This window comes from Cnephaeus nilssonii (assembly GCF_951640355.1).
Source record: "Cnephaeus nilssonii genome assembly, chromosome: 7".
NCBI lineage: Eukaryota > Metazoa > Chordata > Mammalia > Chiroptera > Vespertilionidae > Cnephaeus > Cnephaeus nilssonii.
In genome coordinates, this window is record NC_137078.1 from 94472253 (window position 1) to 94490014 (window position 17762).

Consider the following 17762-nt stretch of genomic DNA (forward strand, 5'->3'; position numbering starts at 1 on the left):
GAGAGAGAGTGAGAGAGACAGACACACTTTCAGATTGCAGGGGCAGGGCCCGGGCCGTAACGAAGCGCACTTATACAAATGAGTGACAATACAAAGTCTGAGTATGAAAATAAGATTTTCTCTTAAAACACATTTTTGGCACAGATTAAAAAAAATGTATGTCAGGGGGATTTGATTTTTTAAGTCAGTATTATATATATTTATATATATTATATATTTATATATACACACATCCCAAGTTCTGCATATCCCACCGACAGAAAATCCTTCGGTTTGCTCTTTTTTTTTTTCGATTGTAAGCTGTACATCCTGGGTGAATCATGGTGGTGGCAAGAGAATTAAGACAAGATGACAGCCAGATGAGCAAGGAGAAGGGAGGAGATGGGGACAAACCCAATGAAATGTTCCTTGACCCCAAGGTTTCAGCAGCAGTTTGAAGTCCTGCGTTGAGTCTGTGACATGTGTTCACATACACCAAGATGTCCAGAGTGCCACAGCCTGTCTTCACTATGCAAAAGTCCAAGTCACTAATTTAGTGCAAAGGCAGTTCTGTTTTCTTGTTTCTTAAAAACAAAAACAAAAAAATTTAATTCCACTGCCCTGTTCCTTTTCTCCAAAAAGGAGAAACCCAGCCCCAAGGTGTCTGCAAGTCCATCGGTTGGTGGTCTGTCCTTGGGCTAAATGTCTTGTAAACATACATAGTAGCAGCACCACTGCCCAGAAGGGTCTGTCCGCCTGAGCTGGGCCGGCAGGCCAGGAGGGCAAGGCTGGCCGTCTGGCAGTGGAGTCTGTCCCCTTCGGCAGCTTCTTCCTCCACTTGGCTGGGTTGTCCTGTGTGTTTTTTCTGCAGAGCCTCGGGAAAATACACCGAGTCGTTGACCGACCAGTGGCTCACACAGAGGCAATGACAATCATGAGGTGGGGAGAAATGTTGGAAATGCTGGCCAGAAGGTCAGGGGCCAGACGGGACAGGTGACTCTCCGAGAACTCGCAGGGTGGGAAGATCTGCAGCACATAGGCGGGCTGGAGAAGAGGACGAGCGATAAGTGGGACCCCTTGTCTTCACATCACCAACCCCACTGCCATTCCTCTGAACAGGCCCAACGCAAAGAGCCAGGTTGAGTCAGTTTCCCAACCAGCTAAGTCTCCGTGGCTTTGTCAGAAAACTATCATGAACCAATTTCCTGCGACCCTCTTCTTTATCATTAGGCTAAAGAAAAGCCTGCTGTATCAGCTGTCCCCTGATTGTCTCCAGGATGGGCAATGGTGGCCCCACCCAGACACTGCCTATTTCCTCTACCCAGAATGCCCTTTGCCCACCTCTAAGAAACTCCTGAACTGCTCTGCCTGCACTAGTGGGCCATGCCACCAGATTAGTCAAATTGCATGACCAGCCCCACCTGTGTGCACTGAGGAAAGACATGGCAGGGGGCTGACCTGATTGGAGCCAGGGTTGGGAACATTGATGATCCCTGCCGCCTGCTTGGCCTGTAGATAGGTGATGAAGGCAGCCTGGAGGGATTCAGTCTGGCTCACGACATCCTCTTGGTCACGGCCACAGGGCAGAGCCAGCAGCAGACAATACTCTGACTCCACCTGGGACAGAGGCAACTGTCAGGGGCCTCCTCACAACACAGAGGCCTGTCCAACCCAGGGGGTTTGGCTCCCACATCCACAAAAGCTCCTACCTCTGAAATGACCTCAAAGTCCACCCCTAAATTTGTTGAATGAAAAAAAAAAGCCGTTTTATGTCTAGAGGCATTTTACACTCTGAGGGGAAAGAACATGCCTATTGTCATCCACACTAAGAATGCCATTGCTGCAGCCCATAACAAGGAGATAGGCAGCTGGGGGCCACCCACACCTTATATCCCTGGGTGGGGCAGCTGCTCACCTGGGCCCCATCTTACCGTCATCCTTCGGGTAACCCCTTCCAGCTGTGAGGCCTCTAGCCGCATCCTCTGGGCGATCCTCAGTGGGGGACCTCCTTCCGAGAGGGGCAGAGACCGATGGGCCAGGACATTGTTGCCAGAGACAAAGTGGAGCTGCACAGCAGCTGTGTCGTTCTTGAGGGCCAGGAGGCCCTGCCACACAATGGGGTACTTCTGTTCAAGGGGAAACAAACAGGAAGTGAGCTCATGACTGGACATGGCCCTAGGCAGCAGGCTTACTGTGCTAAATCAAGTGGGGATCTTAGGACATTTTAATGGCACCACGCTTGGCGAGTAGTGGGGGACCCCTCCCAGACTTACCTTCAGAAGCTGAACCATATCCACAGGTCTCTGGGAAGTCAAGTGTGGAGAAGAATCTTGTTTGGGGGAGGGCTGGGCTTCAGTGTGCAGCAGAGCCAATCCTGGAGGGGTGCTAGGGCCCGAGGTTGTGGAGACAAACAATGGCTGCTTTGGGGCAGCCTGAGCAGGGAGAGCGCCTGGAAGGTCAGGCTTCATGGAGACAGATACAGGGGAGGGATAGGAGATCTGGCTTGTTTCTGTCTGGGTCCTCTGAACCGGGACATGAGGCTCAGCTGGTCTGTTTGCAGGTACGGTTGGGAGGCGAGGCTGTTCTACTCCTGTCTGGGTCCCTTTTGCCTCTTGGGAGACCTGAGGCATCTTGCTGCTTGGTGGCTGGCTAAGCTGTGAGGGCTGCGTGGGCTGGACAGGCTGTGTAGACTGCACGGGCTGCTGGGCAGGCTGTGTAGACTGCACAGGTTGAGTGGGCTGCAAAGGCTCACTTTCAGGAGGGGGACCCTAGAGTTGGGCAGGAAGAGATAGGGACATGGTCAGAGTCTGTTATGAACAACACCCAGCCCCCAACTTACTGGCCCTTGGCCCCACCAAGAGTCACCTATGGGCATCTCTCAGCTAGGCCGCTCCCCGGCGGGGCAGGGGGCGGGGGGGGGAGGCACTTTAACCAGTTGGTGATGCATTCTGGGACTCAAGATTGAGGGTTCTGGTAAGAGGAGGTAACATGTTCCCTCCCTCCCGACCAAGAGCTCCTTCCCATGTCCTTAAGCTCTGTGCTGTGATCTGATCTCTGAAATTTAGGTAGTTTCTCTTTAAACCCACGAAAAGAATGACACACTTTAGGAACCACACTGGCACCTCAATCACTATTTGCACTAGCAGGCTGATTTGTAGTGCTCTCACCTGAGTGGGAACCTTGGTCCGGGAAGGCAGGCCAATGGAGGCAGTGGCAGGAAACTGAGTGTGAGTGAGCTGAGCCGGGCCGTGGTAGGTGCGGATATCCCCGCACCTGTACTCCTGAAACAGCTCCCCGCCACTGGAGTGTACGATCTGCACCCCATGGGTCACCACCACAGGCGGGCTCAGAGGCAGCCCCTGGAGCTGGTTGCTGGGGGTGACTGTAAGGATTCGGGCCTCGCTGTGAGGGGCAGGGGCAGGGGCTGCTTTGGCATCTGTCATCTTGGCAGCTTCTTTCCCTGGCTGCTGAGGGGCCTTGCTGGCTGGTGAAACCTTCACTATACCGTCTGCTGCCCGGGGCTGCTCACTGACTGCTGTCACATGAGGGTGCACCATGATCCTCACGTCCCGGGGCACAGTGTATGGGTGCAGTCGGTACTCTGACTGCATGACCAGTACTTCCGACTGCACAGGGGCTGCGGCTCGAGCAACAGGGAGGTGATAATGCACTTCTTCCTCTGGAGCGTGTTGGGAGGCCAGGGAGGACACACCAGCTGTGGCTGGCTGGGGCGTGCCTGCCCGCTGTGGGGCCCTGACCTCTATTTGCTGGGGTTGCAGAGGGGCCCGAGGTGAGTGAAGTGCCTCTGGCCGGATGCTGTAGGTGATGCTAGGCAGTGTGGGCGTGTTCATTCTCACTTCACCCTGGGACAGATGACTAAGGGAGACAGTCTGGGTGATGCTGTGGGGTGGCATGATGACAGACTGCTCTGGGTGTATGCTGGAGATGAACTGAGGCACAGGAATGCCTGCAGCCAGCATGACTGTGGCATTAGTGGACAGCGCAGTGGATGTGGTCCTGCTGGGGTGGCATGCCCTTGGGAAAAGAGATGGAGCAGGCCCACTGGGTCGAGGAGAATGCGCGTCTGGCTTTGTGGTTGCCAAATGGGAGACAGTTCGATCTGTTGGGGTGCTGGGCCCTGAGGTGATGTGGTTTGCTTCTGCAGGCAGTTTGCTGGGCAGAGCAGGAGGGTGGTGGGGAGTGAGAGCAGACCCCAGGTTAGCCGGCTGAAGGACCTTAGTCTCTATTTTGAGAGTGACGGGGTCAGCAAGCTTTTTATTAGTGGTAACTATGCTGGGGGTGAGAACCAACTGGTTGTGAACCAGCACTGGGGATGTGTTTATGCCCTGGGTGAGAACCTTCACTGTGCCACCCTGCGTGACAGGTGTGGACACAGAGAGGTGAAGGGGCTCAGGCTTCTCCAAGGAAGGACGGTCTGCTTTAACAGATGAAATCACCGGAGATGCATTATATGTCTGGGCAGTTAGCACTAGAGTAGAGTGGGTGGCCACATTTGCATAGCCTGAAGGAGTTTGAGGGCCTTTGGGTGGTGGCTGTGATGGTGTAACAGAATCAGGTTTGACCTGGGACTTGGATACCGACTGTTGAAATTCAATGTCCATGGCACTCGCTGGGGGAATCTGGCTAATCTTCGCGCTGATCCGCTGTGGGCCTTCAGTCTTCTGCCCCGAATAGCTCAGGAGCACAACTCCTTCAGAAGTGTTCACACGCAGCCCAGCTCCAGAGCCTGAGTCTGCTGGACGCTCGTCAATCACGGACATAGACCCTGGGTGGAACCGACTGTTTTCATTAGTGCTTGATCTCTGCTTGCACTTTGCTGGTGGTGCAATCACTGCACCCGCCACAGTCAATGCACCTGTTGTTGTGGCAGTCACAACACCAGATGCAGCAGTCACTGCACCTGCTGTGACTGTCACTGTACCCGCTGAAGCACTCACTGCAGCCGCTGTAGCGCTCACTGCAGCCGAAGCTGCATTCACCACGCCTGTGGCAGTGTTCACTGTGCCCACAGTAGCATTCACCGGAGTGGTGAGAACGTTCACTGGCCCTGTCAGAACATTTACTGGCCCCTTTAGGACGTTGACGGGGCCAGCAGGAGTGTTCACCAAACCTTTCAGTGTCGTCACTGAGCCCTTCACGGGGCCTTTCAGGGCATTCACTGGGCCAGTCAGTGCATTCACTGGGACCAAGGAGACATTTACCAGGCCGGTCAGGGCGCTCACCAGGCCAGTCAGGGTTTGAGGAGCCGGTTTTGCCAGAGTTATCTTTTGCGAATTCTCCAAATCAATGCTGACAGGCATCCGGCTAATAACAGAAGTAATTTTGGGAGCAATAACTGGAGCCACCTTTTCTTTGTCAGTGGCTACTGGAACCTCTGAGGCCTGTGTGTCAGAGGCACTAGTTACTGGAGCTCCTGGTTTTTCTTCTAAAAGAGGCTGTTTAGGTTCAGCTGGAGGGGTTGGTGTCTCATGCAGACAAGGGGCGGCACTGACAGGCTCTGCAATGGCAGCAGTGACACTCGTGGAAGTGATGCCTGTGGCAGATACATATTTGGGGTCCATGAGAATCTTTCTCAGCGTACTAGAGCTGGTGTCAATGTCAGAGGCTTTTGTGTCTGGGGGAAGAGCTGGAGATGGGGTGGACTGAGCCAGAGGTTCCTCCTGTCTTGTGATCCACTCTGTCACCTTAGGAGGGGGACTCTGGTGTGGAGTCCCCCCAGAGGTCATTGGGGGTGGGAGCTTTGCTGGAGTTACAGAAGGAATTGTGGGGGTAGGTATGCTTGAATCACTGGGTGGGGTCACTGGATCACTTTCAATGATGGAATGCACCTTGAACCTGGCTTGGGGCTCATTGTCCACCAATACTGGCTGTGAGGGAGGGAGAGGGTCTGGGAGCACAGTCCTTTTGGTTGGAGTCTTTTCTTCAACACTGGTTTCTTGGGACAAATTTTCCCTGGATGGAGTCTCGCTTGGGTCAGAAGCACATGTCTCCGGAGGAGTGACCTGGGGTTTTTCACTCTGCTTTTCTTCTTGTGGAGTTTCTGGGGGTTGTACCATTGTCCCCTCATTTGTGGCAGGATTATTGCTTTGAACTTGGTTGGGTTGTGAGACACGGGTCTCTGCAGTAGCCCCCGTTTTCTTGTTTGTATTCCGTTTGCGGCGTGATCTAGTTGTTTTATGGCGCCCTTTGTCTTTCCGAGGGAGAGCCACTTCAGCTTCTTTTGATCCCTTAGTTTCCAGCACTGGGTGGGAGGTTTCGCTGCTGTTCCCTCCAGCTTCCTTGGTATCTGCTGGGCCTGCTGAGGGGTTAGGGGCACTGACTGGTGGGCCAGAAGATTCTGTAGTAGCCTCAGTCTCCAAGATGCCAGACACAGCCTCATTGGTCTCAGGCTCCATTCCCTCCTCAGGTGTCTGCAGCCCTTGTGAATGGGGCTGCAGATCTGTCTGAGATTCTGCAGGGTAAGGTGGAGGTGCTGGGAAGTTTTCTGGCTCCCCAGAAATATCATTGATGATGGAGCCAATGGCCGCAGCCAGTTCTGTTTCACTCGCTTGGTGTGCAGGCTTGTCCCTGTCCTCTGTGGAAAGGCCCTCTGGTGCATCTGTGGCTGCTGCCTTGAAAGCCGCTGAGGCAGAGGTTTCAGTGAGCTTTTCGATGTTCTCCACGGCCTGCTCAAGCTCCATCTGCTTGGCTAACTGGTTTGCTTCTGGGGACACCTTAGAGGCAGACAGGTCTTCCTTCTCTGGCTCCTTGTCGGGACCAGCTGGATCACTGTTCACCTGGGATGAAAGGCCCTCCTTTGGTGGAGTCCTGCTCTTTTCTGGGGAGACTGCCACAACCCCAGCTTCTTTCTCCACAGCCAGCGCTGCAGGGCCCAGAGCCACAGTGGGACTAACACTGGCATCCGCGGTTTTCAGATTTGCAGATTTGTCCACTGCTGACCTAGCGTTTCGAGATCTTCCTCTCTTTGACTTGGAATTTTTTTCAGGGGGTGTTTTTTTCTCTACCACTTCAACTGGGGGGGTTTCAGGGGGGTTTCTGTCTGTGCCCATTTCCTTTTTGTCTCTTTTTGGTTCACTTCCTGCTGCTTCTTTATCAGTCTTAGATTTTGTATTATTTTCTTTCACATTTACTTGGGGGCTCACCTCAGTGGTGGTCTCAGGACGTTCAACATCAACTTTAGGTTCATTTTTCCCCCTTTTCGCATGTGGGCCACTAGCAGCTACTGATTTTTGGGACCGTGGGGATCTCCATCCCTCAGCTGGTTTAAGTGTTTCAACTGGCTCTTTCACCTCGGTCTCATCTTCTTCTTCAGCTCGACGGCGTGTTTTTGGAGGCCTTCCCCTCCGAGGGGTAGTAGGAACGGCCACGGCCTCCTGAAGCTCCCGCTCCAGTCTCTTTCTGGTCACTCTCGGTTGCTCGATGGGCTCCTTGATTGGAGAGCGGCTTTCGTGGTCACCCATGGTTGCATAGACACTCCTTACATTCCGGCGCCTGGTTCGGCTGAGGGGCAAACTTGGCTCAGGGTGTTCAGTGTCCGTGGCTGAGTTTTTAGAGGCAGCCCTTGTAATCTTTTCGGCCTCCATCTTCAACTCTAAGAGCTTCTGGGCTTCTCCCCGAGGAGAATTGGACCGCTTGAGTTTTTCCCGGTCTATCCTCTCACTCTTCCTTGTGACGGGCTTCTCCACAATACTTGCTGCAGCTGCCTGCATGGGGGTCTTGGAACGTTTACTTTTATTTGGCTTTTTATCTTTTGTAGCAACTGGAGGATCAACCTCTACACCTTCGGAAGCTTGAGGCTGAACCTCAGCAACAACTTCAGCTTTCTGATTTGCAATGGGCTCAACACTAGCATCTGGGTCTGGCTTATCCACTTTTGGCTCATCAGCTTCCTTAGGCTTCTGAGTCAGTTTTGAAAGTGGTTGGGTATTTTCAGGTTCTGGGTCCCCACTGATCTCTACATGGGAAAATGAGGCCCCAGGAGTTGGAGGCTTGGCATCCAGATAAGGCAGCTGGTCAACTGATGAACTTTCTCCAACAGCTAAAGGAGTCCCGGCAGCATCCTTCTCGGCATCCACTCCTGGGGGCAAGTCTGCCTGTTCAGGTTGTTCCACAGCAAGGGGAGCCAGTTCAGATGCAGGTTTTGCTTCTTCTGAGACAGAGGCTGGCTCCATGGTCTTCTCTTCTGTCACCGAAAGCAGCTCTCCTGTTTTATCACCGGCTGTCTTCTCCAGTGGTAATGATGCCGACGCTGGAGTTAAAACAGTGACACAAGGAGGCCCAATAGAAGATGGGGTTTTCAGTTCTGACTCTTTATTCTCAGAAGCAGATTCTGGGGTCTTCGGATGATCCTCTGTATCTTCCTGTTTCTCAGCCTCTTTAGGTTTTTGTTCTTTTTCTTTTTCTTTCTGTTGCATTCGTGTGAGTTCCATAAATTTGCTATGGAAAAGAACTACTGGCTCTTGAATCAAATCAGTTGTGCTGTTCACTCCATCAGATGTCTGCCTCCCATATAACCTACCAGAAATGAAGTCAGATTCCTCATCTTTTCTCTCTAGGTGCTGCAAGCGCTTAGAATCTTGTTCAAAGATTGAGCTGTGTAAAAAACGAGAAGCAAATAATTCTTGCCTTTCCTGTTCTTCTTCTTTATGATCATCTTTTTTATCATCAATTTTTCCTTCTGAATCAGTCCGAATTTTCTTCTTTTTCATGTACCAAGATGGAATAGGTCTTGGAGCAGAGTCAACTTTTTCTTTATCTTTGTTGTTTCGAAAATTAGCAAATCGAGAGTCCCAATCGAGAAAGGACCAATTTTCTTCTCGAGATGAAGAGAGGGATTTAGCTCTTTCAAGCAAAGCCTTAGTGTCTGGAGTGATTGTCTTATCCAATGCAAAAGAATAAAATTTGTTCCTTTCTAAGGAACTAGAGAGTCTTTCATCTCGCTCCCGTAGTTTGTCTTCTCTATCCCTCAATAAAAAAGATAATCGAGAACTTTCATATAAAGCTGATGCTCTGGGTGAGTGGGATTTGTGTTCAACATCTTCATCAGAATCAGAAGGCACCTCACCAGGTTCCAAGTCACGTACAGACCTCTTTCGAAGGCTGTCCCTCTTAATTATGCTGTTTGGGAAACTCACATCAAATCTGCTGGCATCTTGCTTCATTTGAGAGTCCCACTGATTTAGTTCATCTTCAGAATTCAAGACAGTTAGTTTTATTTTGGCCATGTCTGCCATCTGTTCTCTCTTGCTGGAATCGTAAGGATTAAATTTTAAGGATTCTTCTCTGACTGTCATATTAGAATAAGGAAGTCCCTTTTCATCTACTTTAGGAGATCCTTTTACTGACATTAGCCTAGGAGAGCCTATGGGGTCATCTTCCTCATGCAAGGAACCATGTCGGATACTGGGAGAACAACCAGTCCTTTCAGAATCTTCACTGATTTGGCGTGAACTTCTGTAATTCCTCTCTCTCTTGGTGCAGATATCAAAATCAACATGATCCATCCTTTTCTTTTTGCTGGGAGGAGAGTCATCAGTGACATCTTGAGGGGGTTTACCTACCTCATGAACAAGACTACGCCTTTCATAGTCATCTACATCTTTTTTAGGACTGCCAAACTTCTCAGACTTGGCTATTTCCATCTCCATCTGCTGTTTTCTACGACTCTGCTCCATTTGTTTTCGGTAACTCTGCGTGTAATCAATATCAATGCCAATTTTTTCTTCAGTATTTACTGAATGTGGTTTCTCTTGGCCTGATTTACATTCAAGTGCTTCATCACGAAGACTGCAATAGTTTTTCCTAATATCTTCTCTCTCTGGTCCTTGCTCATCTAATAACTGCAGCTGTTTGAGCTGTGGTTTGGAGGGAGTAGGTTTTTTTGACTGGATTTCTTGGTTTTCCGCAGATTCACCTACTGGTTCTGCCAGCCTTGCTTGCAGGTCTGAGATGGGTCTTGAGCCAGTCCCAACAGAAATACTGACAAGTTCCTGACAGTCTTTGGGGCTGGGAACAGCATTAAGTCTGTCTAGTTTGATCTTTTTAGAGTCTCTTTTAAGAATTTCTTTCCTCATGGGCTTTCTCTCAGACTCTCCTTCCCTCAGCAGAATGACATCTTTAGATGGCATGTCAGGCTGCTTTTTTAAAAGTACCCGAGCATCCTCCATCTCTGGACTACTTTTCTTGACTTCTGATTTTTGCCTTTCTGCTTTCAAATTGGAATCTGCAAAACGCCTTTTCCTTGCTTCCAGCTTCTCCAAATCCACAGCACTTACCCCATCAGCAGACTGCTCTGGTTTTAGGTGCTTCCTGGTTTTAAGCCTGCATTCCTTATCTACCACTTCTATGTGGCTTGAAAGTGCCTTTTCCTTTGGCACTTTCATTCTGACAGATTCCAGTTTAGATAAGTCAGATTTTGCAGGCTCCATGTGAGAAACTTGCAGTTTCTGATCTACGGCAGAAGACTTAACAGTGTCATTATCAAGCTTGGCTTTCAGCTTTTCCAATGGAGTGTGGTCAATCACCTTCCCCTCTTTTTCTTTCACTCGAGTCAAAACCACACAAGGCATGAGTTCTAAGCGGTTTTTTGCTATTCCTTCTTTGTCAGCTTTCTCTCTGCTCAGTTTACTAAAACTCCTTGATTTTTCAGGGCTCTGTTCTCTTTCATTTTCTTGGTCTGTTTCTGAAGACTGGGAACTAGGGGAATGAACTTTTCCTTTTCGTTTCTGCTTGTCAGTTTTGTCCTTTTCCACTTTCTCCTTCCTTATTAAGCGTCTCTCTCTTTCCACTCTCTCAGGATCAAAAGTTCGTTCTTTATCTGTCTTATCATTTTTTGTATAGCGTTCCAAACGAGGTTTGTCAAGTTTATCGTATCTTGGAGGGGAAAGTGAGCTACAGCTTCCACTCCGGTCTGAGGACCGGCTATAAACCCTCCTCTCCGAATCACTTGGTAATCTCTCTGACTGCGAGGGAGATGTTCCAGGACTCTGTGGGCGCCGCAGGTGCACCGGACTCTGACTGCGTTCAATTGGCCTCCTCTCATGGTCTCTGTCCCGGTCAGGGTCAAATCTTTCACGTTCTCTTTCTCGTTCCCGTTGCCTGTAACTGTATTCCCGAATATCTTGTTCATAAGGATCACTTCTGTAATCCCTGTATTCCCGAGGATCATCATAATATCGAGATTCATAATAGTCTCCTTGGTAAGTTTCCCATTCTGAATAAAATTCTCTCCCTCGAGCTGGATAGTCCCGTCTAGAGTCCTCAGCATATGTGCCTGGAGTACGAACATTCTCATAATATGTGCGATCTTGGCTATAATCATAAGATCCCCTTCGTTCCTCTCTGGCAAAAACAAACAAAAAATATTTCATTCTTTTGTTTCCTTGTCATTTATACATTAAATCATACATATAAGAATACAAAAATGCTTCTAAAAATCTTTGCCATTATTTAGTCGTTAGACCTGGAATGTCCAATACTGTAGGCACTAGCCACATCTGACTACTGAGAACTTGGAATGTGGCTAGCCTGAATTGACATGGGAGTGTAAAATATACACTGGAATTGGTAGATTTAGCTTAAAAAAAAAAAAAAGATACTTCAGTAATTTTTAACTTGATTATATGTTGAAATGATATTTTAGATATACTGAGTTAAATAAAAATTCACTTTTTACTTTTTAATGTGGCTATTAGAAAATTTAAAACCACAGATGTAGCTTACATTATATTTCTATTGAATAGCAGTAGTTCAACCCATTTTACTCCTTTAGTATTTGGTACTGTGGCTTTTAATAAGCACCAGCATTAAGGGGTATCACGTCCCCAGATTTCTAAGTCTTTTATAATTACTTTTCTGCCAAAAGATATTCCTACCACAACTTGAGAAACAAATACATTATGTTTTTGACATAGTATTTGATGGAATAAATGAAATACTATTTTAAACTGCAAGCCCTTATGCAAATGGGACGTCATTTGCATTCCTGAGCTGAACTATCATTAGAGGTAAAGCATTTTTTTCATTTCATGCATCAACTATTCAGTGAGATGACTACCTTCAGCTCTATGGCAAAAGCAGACCACTAAGTTCTACTCAAGCATCCTCCACCTGTGGACTACTTTTCTTGACTTCTAATTTTCCATAAGCACTACCATCTGAAACCAAATGAGGCAAAACTAGTTCACAGTGAAGTCCCACACCCTCCCATTTCCTACTTTGGTAGATACTATAAACTCCATTCAACAGGGATTAAATAACCATGGGTAAGAATCAAAGAAAAAAGCTGGAATCAGATCATCAGTAAAATAAGTGAATTTAAGTAGTAATATATAAAAATTAACATCCAGTCCTAGCTGGTTTGGCTCAGTGGATAGAGTGTCAGCTAGCAGACTGAAGGGACTCGGGTTCGATTCGGGTCAAGGGCACATGCCCGGGTTATGGGCTCGATCCATAGTGGGGGGCATGCAGGAGGCAGCCTATCAGTGGTTTTCATCATTGATGTTTCTATCTCTCTTTTCCCTCTCCCTTCCTCTCTATAATCAATAAAAATATATTTTAAAAATAAAATAAAAATTAACATCCACACAATATTATCCAACCTCAAAAGATACTGTTCTTTGAAAAATATTTAATATACACACAGAGGATCTTAATGGATTTTTTTGTGTGTTAGGTACCAGTAGACCACCAACACTTTCCACTCAATTATGGGTAAGAATCCCTGTTAGAACTTAAAGTATTAATGATAACTGCAAACTGAGCCAGGATAAAAAACTTTTCTCTGTTTCTACATATACATACATTCTCTTGCATATGTATACATGCGTGTGTGCCTATGCGTTTTCTCTCTCTCTCTCTCTCTCTCTCTCTCTCTCTCTCTCTCTCTCTCTCTCTCTCTCACACACACACACACACACACACACACACACACACACACACACACACACACACCTGACAAAGAAAAGCGTTGTATCAACACTAAGGTTCTGGAGGACTGTTGATTTTTTATCTTTTGGAATGTAGATTCCAAACTACTAGTGAAAAACCATCAAGAAGGTTAAGCTTTGCCCTGGCTGGTGTGGCTCAGTTGGTTGGGCATGGTCCCTTGCCCCTGAAGGTGATGGGTTCAATTCCAGGTCAGGGCATATGCCCAGGTGGAGGACTCAATCCCCGGTAGAGGGCATGCAGAAGGTTGAACTTTTGGGAATTTGGCTGTGGGAGACATTTTGCATTTAAAAGCTTTCCAAGTTAAGGCCCCACCTGGGTGGTTCAGTTGGTTGGAGCATTGTTCCATATACCAAAAAAATTGCACATACCTAGGTTGCAGGTTTGATCCCTGGTTGGGGCACATACAAGAGGCAACCGATCAATGTTTCTCTCTCACACCAATGTTTCTCTCTCTCTACAAAACCAATAAAAAAACATATCCTAGGGTGAGGATTAAAAACCTTCCAAGTTGCCTGGCTGGTGTGACTCAGTGGTGGAGCATCAACCTATGAACCAGGAGGTCACGGTTCGATTTCTGGTCAGGGCACATGCTAGAATTGCAGGCTCGATCCCCAGTAGGGGGAATGCAGGAGGCAACCAATCAATGATTCCCTTTCATCATTGATGTTTCTCTCTTTCCCTCTCCCTTCTCTCTGAAATCAAAAGAAATATATTTTAAAAAAGAAATACTTTCCAAGTTATTCAATGACCACTACACAATATTCCACATGGAAATGACTCAAAGAAATATATACCTTCTATGATTTAAATAATAATGAAGTGACAAGAGACAGTAAAAAAAGAATGCATTCAACAGGTTTTTAGCCACTTGATCAGGATTTGGCTCATTCTTGTCAAAGAGCCTTTTATACTTAAACTAGAATGTCTAAAGACATTTTTCACACATAGCCTTTTGTCTAACACATGTATAGGGGTGGAGATCTAGTGGTAACATTCCAGAAGACTTAATCTCATAGACATGTTTGGACAACCAGCTTGATCATATGGATGATAGCTTCCAATTTCAAACATGATCAGCTATTGAATGTGGTGACATTACGTTAGGATATTTTAATATATTCAGTCAGTCTAAAAAAGAATCATCCGTTTGGGGGCAGTTTTAAGCTAACAGGAATAACATGATTCAAACAGTAAGATCTTAAATTATTCTGAACTGTATTGGTTCGTACAAGCAGCAGAAAAAAATACCAAAAACTACATACCATGATTGATTGAAAAAATTAACGAGAGAAATAAGGTTTATTTTTTACATTGCTAAAGTTAGCAATCTTACATAATAAAAAGGTAATATTTAAATTACCATCACTCCGCTACGCCCATGATTGGGCCAGTGGGAGACACAGGGGGCGGGACTTGGGGTGGCTGGGGTGGTGATTGGGCCGGCAGGACACTGAGCTCGCGTTGCCAGCGGAGACGCGAGCTCAGCGTCTGCGCCATGGCTGTGCTGCAGCACAGACAGGCCTCTGGGGCAGCGAGCTGGCGTTTTGGAGGTTTGGAGGCGGAGGCGGCTCCCCGGGGAGGAGTCTGGCGGCAGTTGGGCCGCAGGAGCACGTGGCGGCAGCCCCAGCCTTCCTGGGCGGGAGGCAAAGGCAAGACCCCAGCCTGGGCTCCGGCCGCAGGAGGACCACGCCCCGCCCCGCCTCACCCTAGGGGCCCAGGGACTTCAGAGCTGCCGACCAGCGGACAGACAGCTTACACGTGCATGATTAAATCATGCACTGGGCTTCTAGTTTATATATATTTTAGATTACTGACTCACAAATAATTTAAGAGATATGAATTTAAAACAAAGCTCTTTAGTCTTTTGAAAGTTTTTTTTTTTAAATTAATTGTATAAGCACATGTATGTCGACAACCTGGATGTTCTCATTTCTAAATATACAGGGCATTTAATAATTTATAATGTACTTCAATATGTTGTTATATGTAATTCAAAACTATACAGCAGGATGATCTATACTAATGTGGCAAAAGGTAGGAGTAGTCAGTGAGAAATACAGATAGGTTACCCAACTCCCATGAGCCACATGAAAACGGGATTCATAAAAATAAACCCATTTCTGTATGAAGGAAAAAGGTTTCTTGGAATAAGAGTAGAAATAAGAGATGAAAAATAAAATTTAATCCCATCTAAATTTTATGTATTAAAATTTTTAAAAATCAAGCTATGCTGATAACTTTAAAAAACATACCTTCTTTCCATTAACATTTCATAAAAGTCTCTGATATCTTGACCAGATTTTTCCATACAGTGATAAAATGCCAGCTGACTTTCCCGATTTGCAAAATCCACCTTAAAGAAAAAAGAACAGCAGGTATATGCTGCAAGTTTCAGATTTAAAAAATGAAAAGTGTTACCAAATTTTTAAATTCTTCCCAAAATAGTCCTCAAGACTATTTCAAGAAAGAGCAATCTTTCTTAATTAAGTGAAATAGCCCTCATAACAAACTGTATTTTGTTATTCTGAAATCTCTCAAATTCTACATAAATCTTGATAAAGAATAATAAGGTTCTAGAAGGAGCGGGATAAGCAAAATGAAAAACTGAAATGATACCTAGCAGGATTCTAGGTTGTCAATTAAATAATCAGAACAACTAAATCCAGCAATCTCTGTTGTGCATAAATTTGCTGGAAGCATAGTAAGAATATAAAATAAACTATGGAAGAACATTTAAACTTTACTCACAGCTGGGCCTCTGAGTCACTAAAAAGCATATAATATCCATCATCTATCAATACCTTTTTTTTAAATCGATATATTATTTGGAAAAGACTTATTTCAATCTAATTATCATCAATGATTCTCTCTCATCATTGATGTTTCTATCTCTTCCTTTTCCTTCCTCTCTCTGAAATCAATAAAAAGAAGACATTTAAAACAAAAAAAGAGGGCAGGATCTGAATATGACTTTGTTTTGCTTCTGTTTACCTTCCTTCTGCATACCTTAATTTTATTCCCACCGATTTTCCTCCCCTTGGTCTCTTTTACAGCTGCTTGTGCATATTCAATTTCATTGTAGATAATCAGGGCCATGCCTTTTAAGCGGTCAAAAACCACCTGTAAAAAAAACACAACAAAAAAGAGCCTCATCCACTAGACGTAGTATGAGTCCCAAACTCCTAAAGTCACAAGGACACTGTCAAGATAAAATATACTTACATACATTTTATTTACTTACTTATTTTATTTGTTAATCCTCACTCAATGATATTTTCCCATTGATTTTTAGAGAGAGTGGAGGGGAAGAGACAGAAAGAGAGACACATTGATTGGCTGCCTCGTGCATGGGGATCAAGCCTGCAACTAAGATACATGTTCTTGACCTGAATTGAACCTGGGATCCTTCAGTCAGCAGGCTGAAGTTCTATCCACTGAACCAAACCAGCTAGGGCTACTTATACACATTTTATTCTATAAAAAATTTCAGGCTTTTCCTGATGATGCATATTGTTGTGAAAACAATAAGAAGTTGTGTAGAATCATGGCTACTGTGGCTTGAGGTATTCCTTTATTTTGTTTTTCTGTATTTTACTTTATTTTCCACATTGACTGAATACTGTCCACTTTAACATCGTTATAGATTCTGTGACTTTAAGCAAAATGACATATAATAAAACAAATTTTACCACAGGCTAAGCAAGAGTTCCAACATCATCTCATCAACATTATAATGAAATGACATGGAACAAAACAATGTTATTTGAAAACCTGCTACATTTAAGTAAGCATTCTAGTTTTAGCTAAAAAAAAAAAAATCAAAAAAATATATCAATACTCTTGGCAGAGAGAAAAAAATGTAAAGAGTACTGGATCAACAAAAAATTTTAGTGACTCTTAGTCATAAGTGCCACTACCATCTTAGCTGTTGGATTTTTATTTAAACTAGCAGTCTTTAACGTGTATTTCTCCAATCAACAAAAGCTACATTTAAAGAAATGTCAAAATTATGCATCATGTCCACCACAGTGTAAATCTGCTTTTTGAAAAGCTTTACCTTTACATAATGGAATGAGGCCAGAGATCGTTTTCTTGTTTTGTTTGTGGGTCTGTTACATAAACATTGATTAGATGAATATTCTGTTGTGTGACTGTCTCGATAAAGTTATCATCATTTAAAAAAAATCAAGTCTAATTACATATTAGTGTGAATATGAACAATCCTATATAATAAACAGCTAATATGCAAATTGTCCTCTTGGGAGTTTGACTGACCGGGAGTTCAACCACTCGCTATGACGTGCGCTGACCACGAGGGGGTAGCGTGGAACAAAGGAAGGCCCCAGCTAGCAGCCAGGGGAAGGAAGGCCCTGATTGGCCCTGATCGCAGGCCAGGCCTAGGGACCCTACGCATTCATGAATTTCGTGCACCGAGCCTCTAGTTATGTAATAAGACTGTCTAATTTTGCCCAGCTGGCAATGTCAGTGGTTGAGCATTGACCTATGAACCAGGAAGTCACGGTTCGATTCCTGATCAAGGAACATGCCCAGGTTGTGGGCTCAATCCCCAGTGTGGGTCATGCAGGAGGCAGCCGATCAATGATTCTCTCTCTTCATTGACATTTCTCTCTCTCTCCATTCCTCTCTGAAATCAATAAAAATATACATTAAAAAAAAAAAAAAAAAGCCCTAGACGGTTTGGCTCAGTGGATAGAGCGTCGGCCTATGGGCTGAAGGGTCCCGGGTTTGATTCTTGGTCAAGGGCACATGCCCGGGTTGCAGGCTCAGTCCCCAGTGGGGGGCGTGCAGGAGGC

General features: G+C 45.9%; 1 protein-coding gene across 1 annotated transcript in view; it reads right to left on the reverse strand.

Annotated features, from left to right (window-relative positions):
• Nucleotides 1-96: 96 nt before the first annotated feature.
• SPEN (spen family transcriptional repressor) overlaps nt 97-17762 on the reverse strand; it is an 86426-nt gene continuing 68760 nt past the window's right edge. The window contains exons 9-15 of the mRNA XM_079777530.1: nt 15955-16068; nt 15201-15301; nt 3147-11340; nt 2253-2747; nt 1911-2105; nt 1438-1596; nt 97-1023 (exon numbers count right to left, since the gene is read on the reverse strand). Of these exons, the coding sequence (XP_079633656.1) occupies nt 892-1023; nt 1438-1596; nt 1911-2105; nt 2253-2747; nt 3147-11340; nt 15201-15301; nt 15955-16068 (9390 nt within the window). The 3' untranslated portion in view covers nt 97-891. The remainder of the gene's footprint in view (nt 1024-1437; nt 1597-1910; nt 2106-2252; nt 2748-3146; nt 11341-15200; nt 15302-15954; nt 16069-17762) is intronic.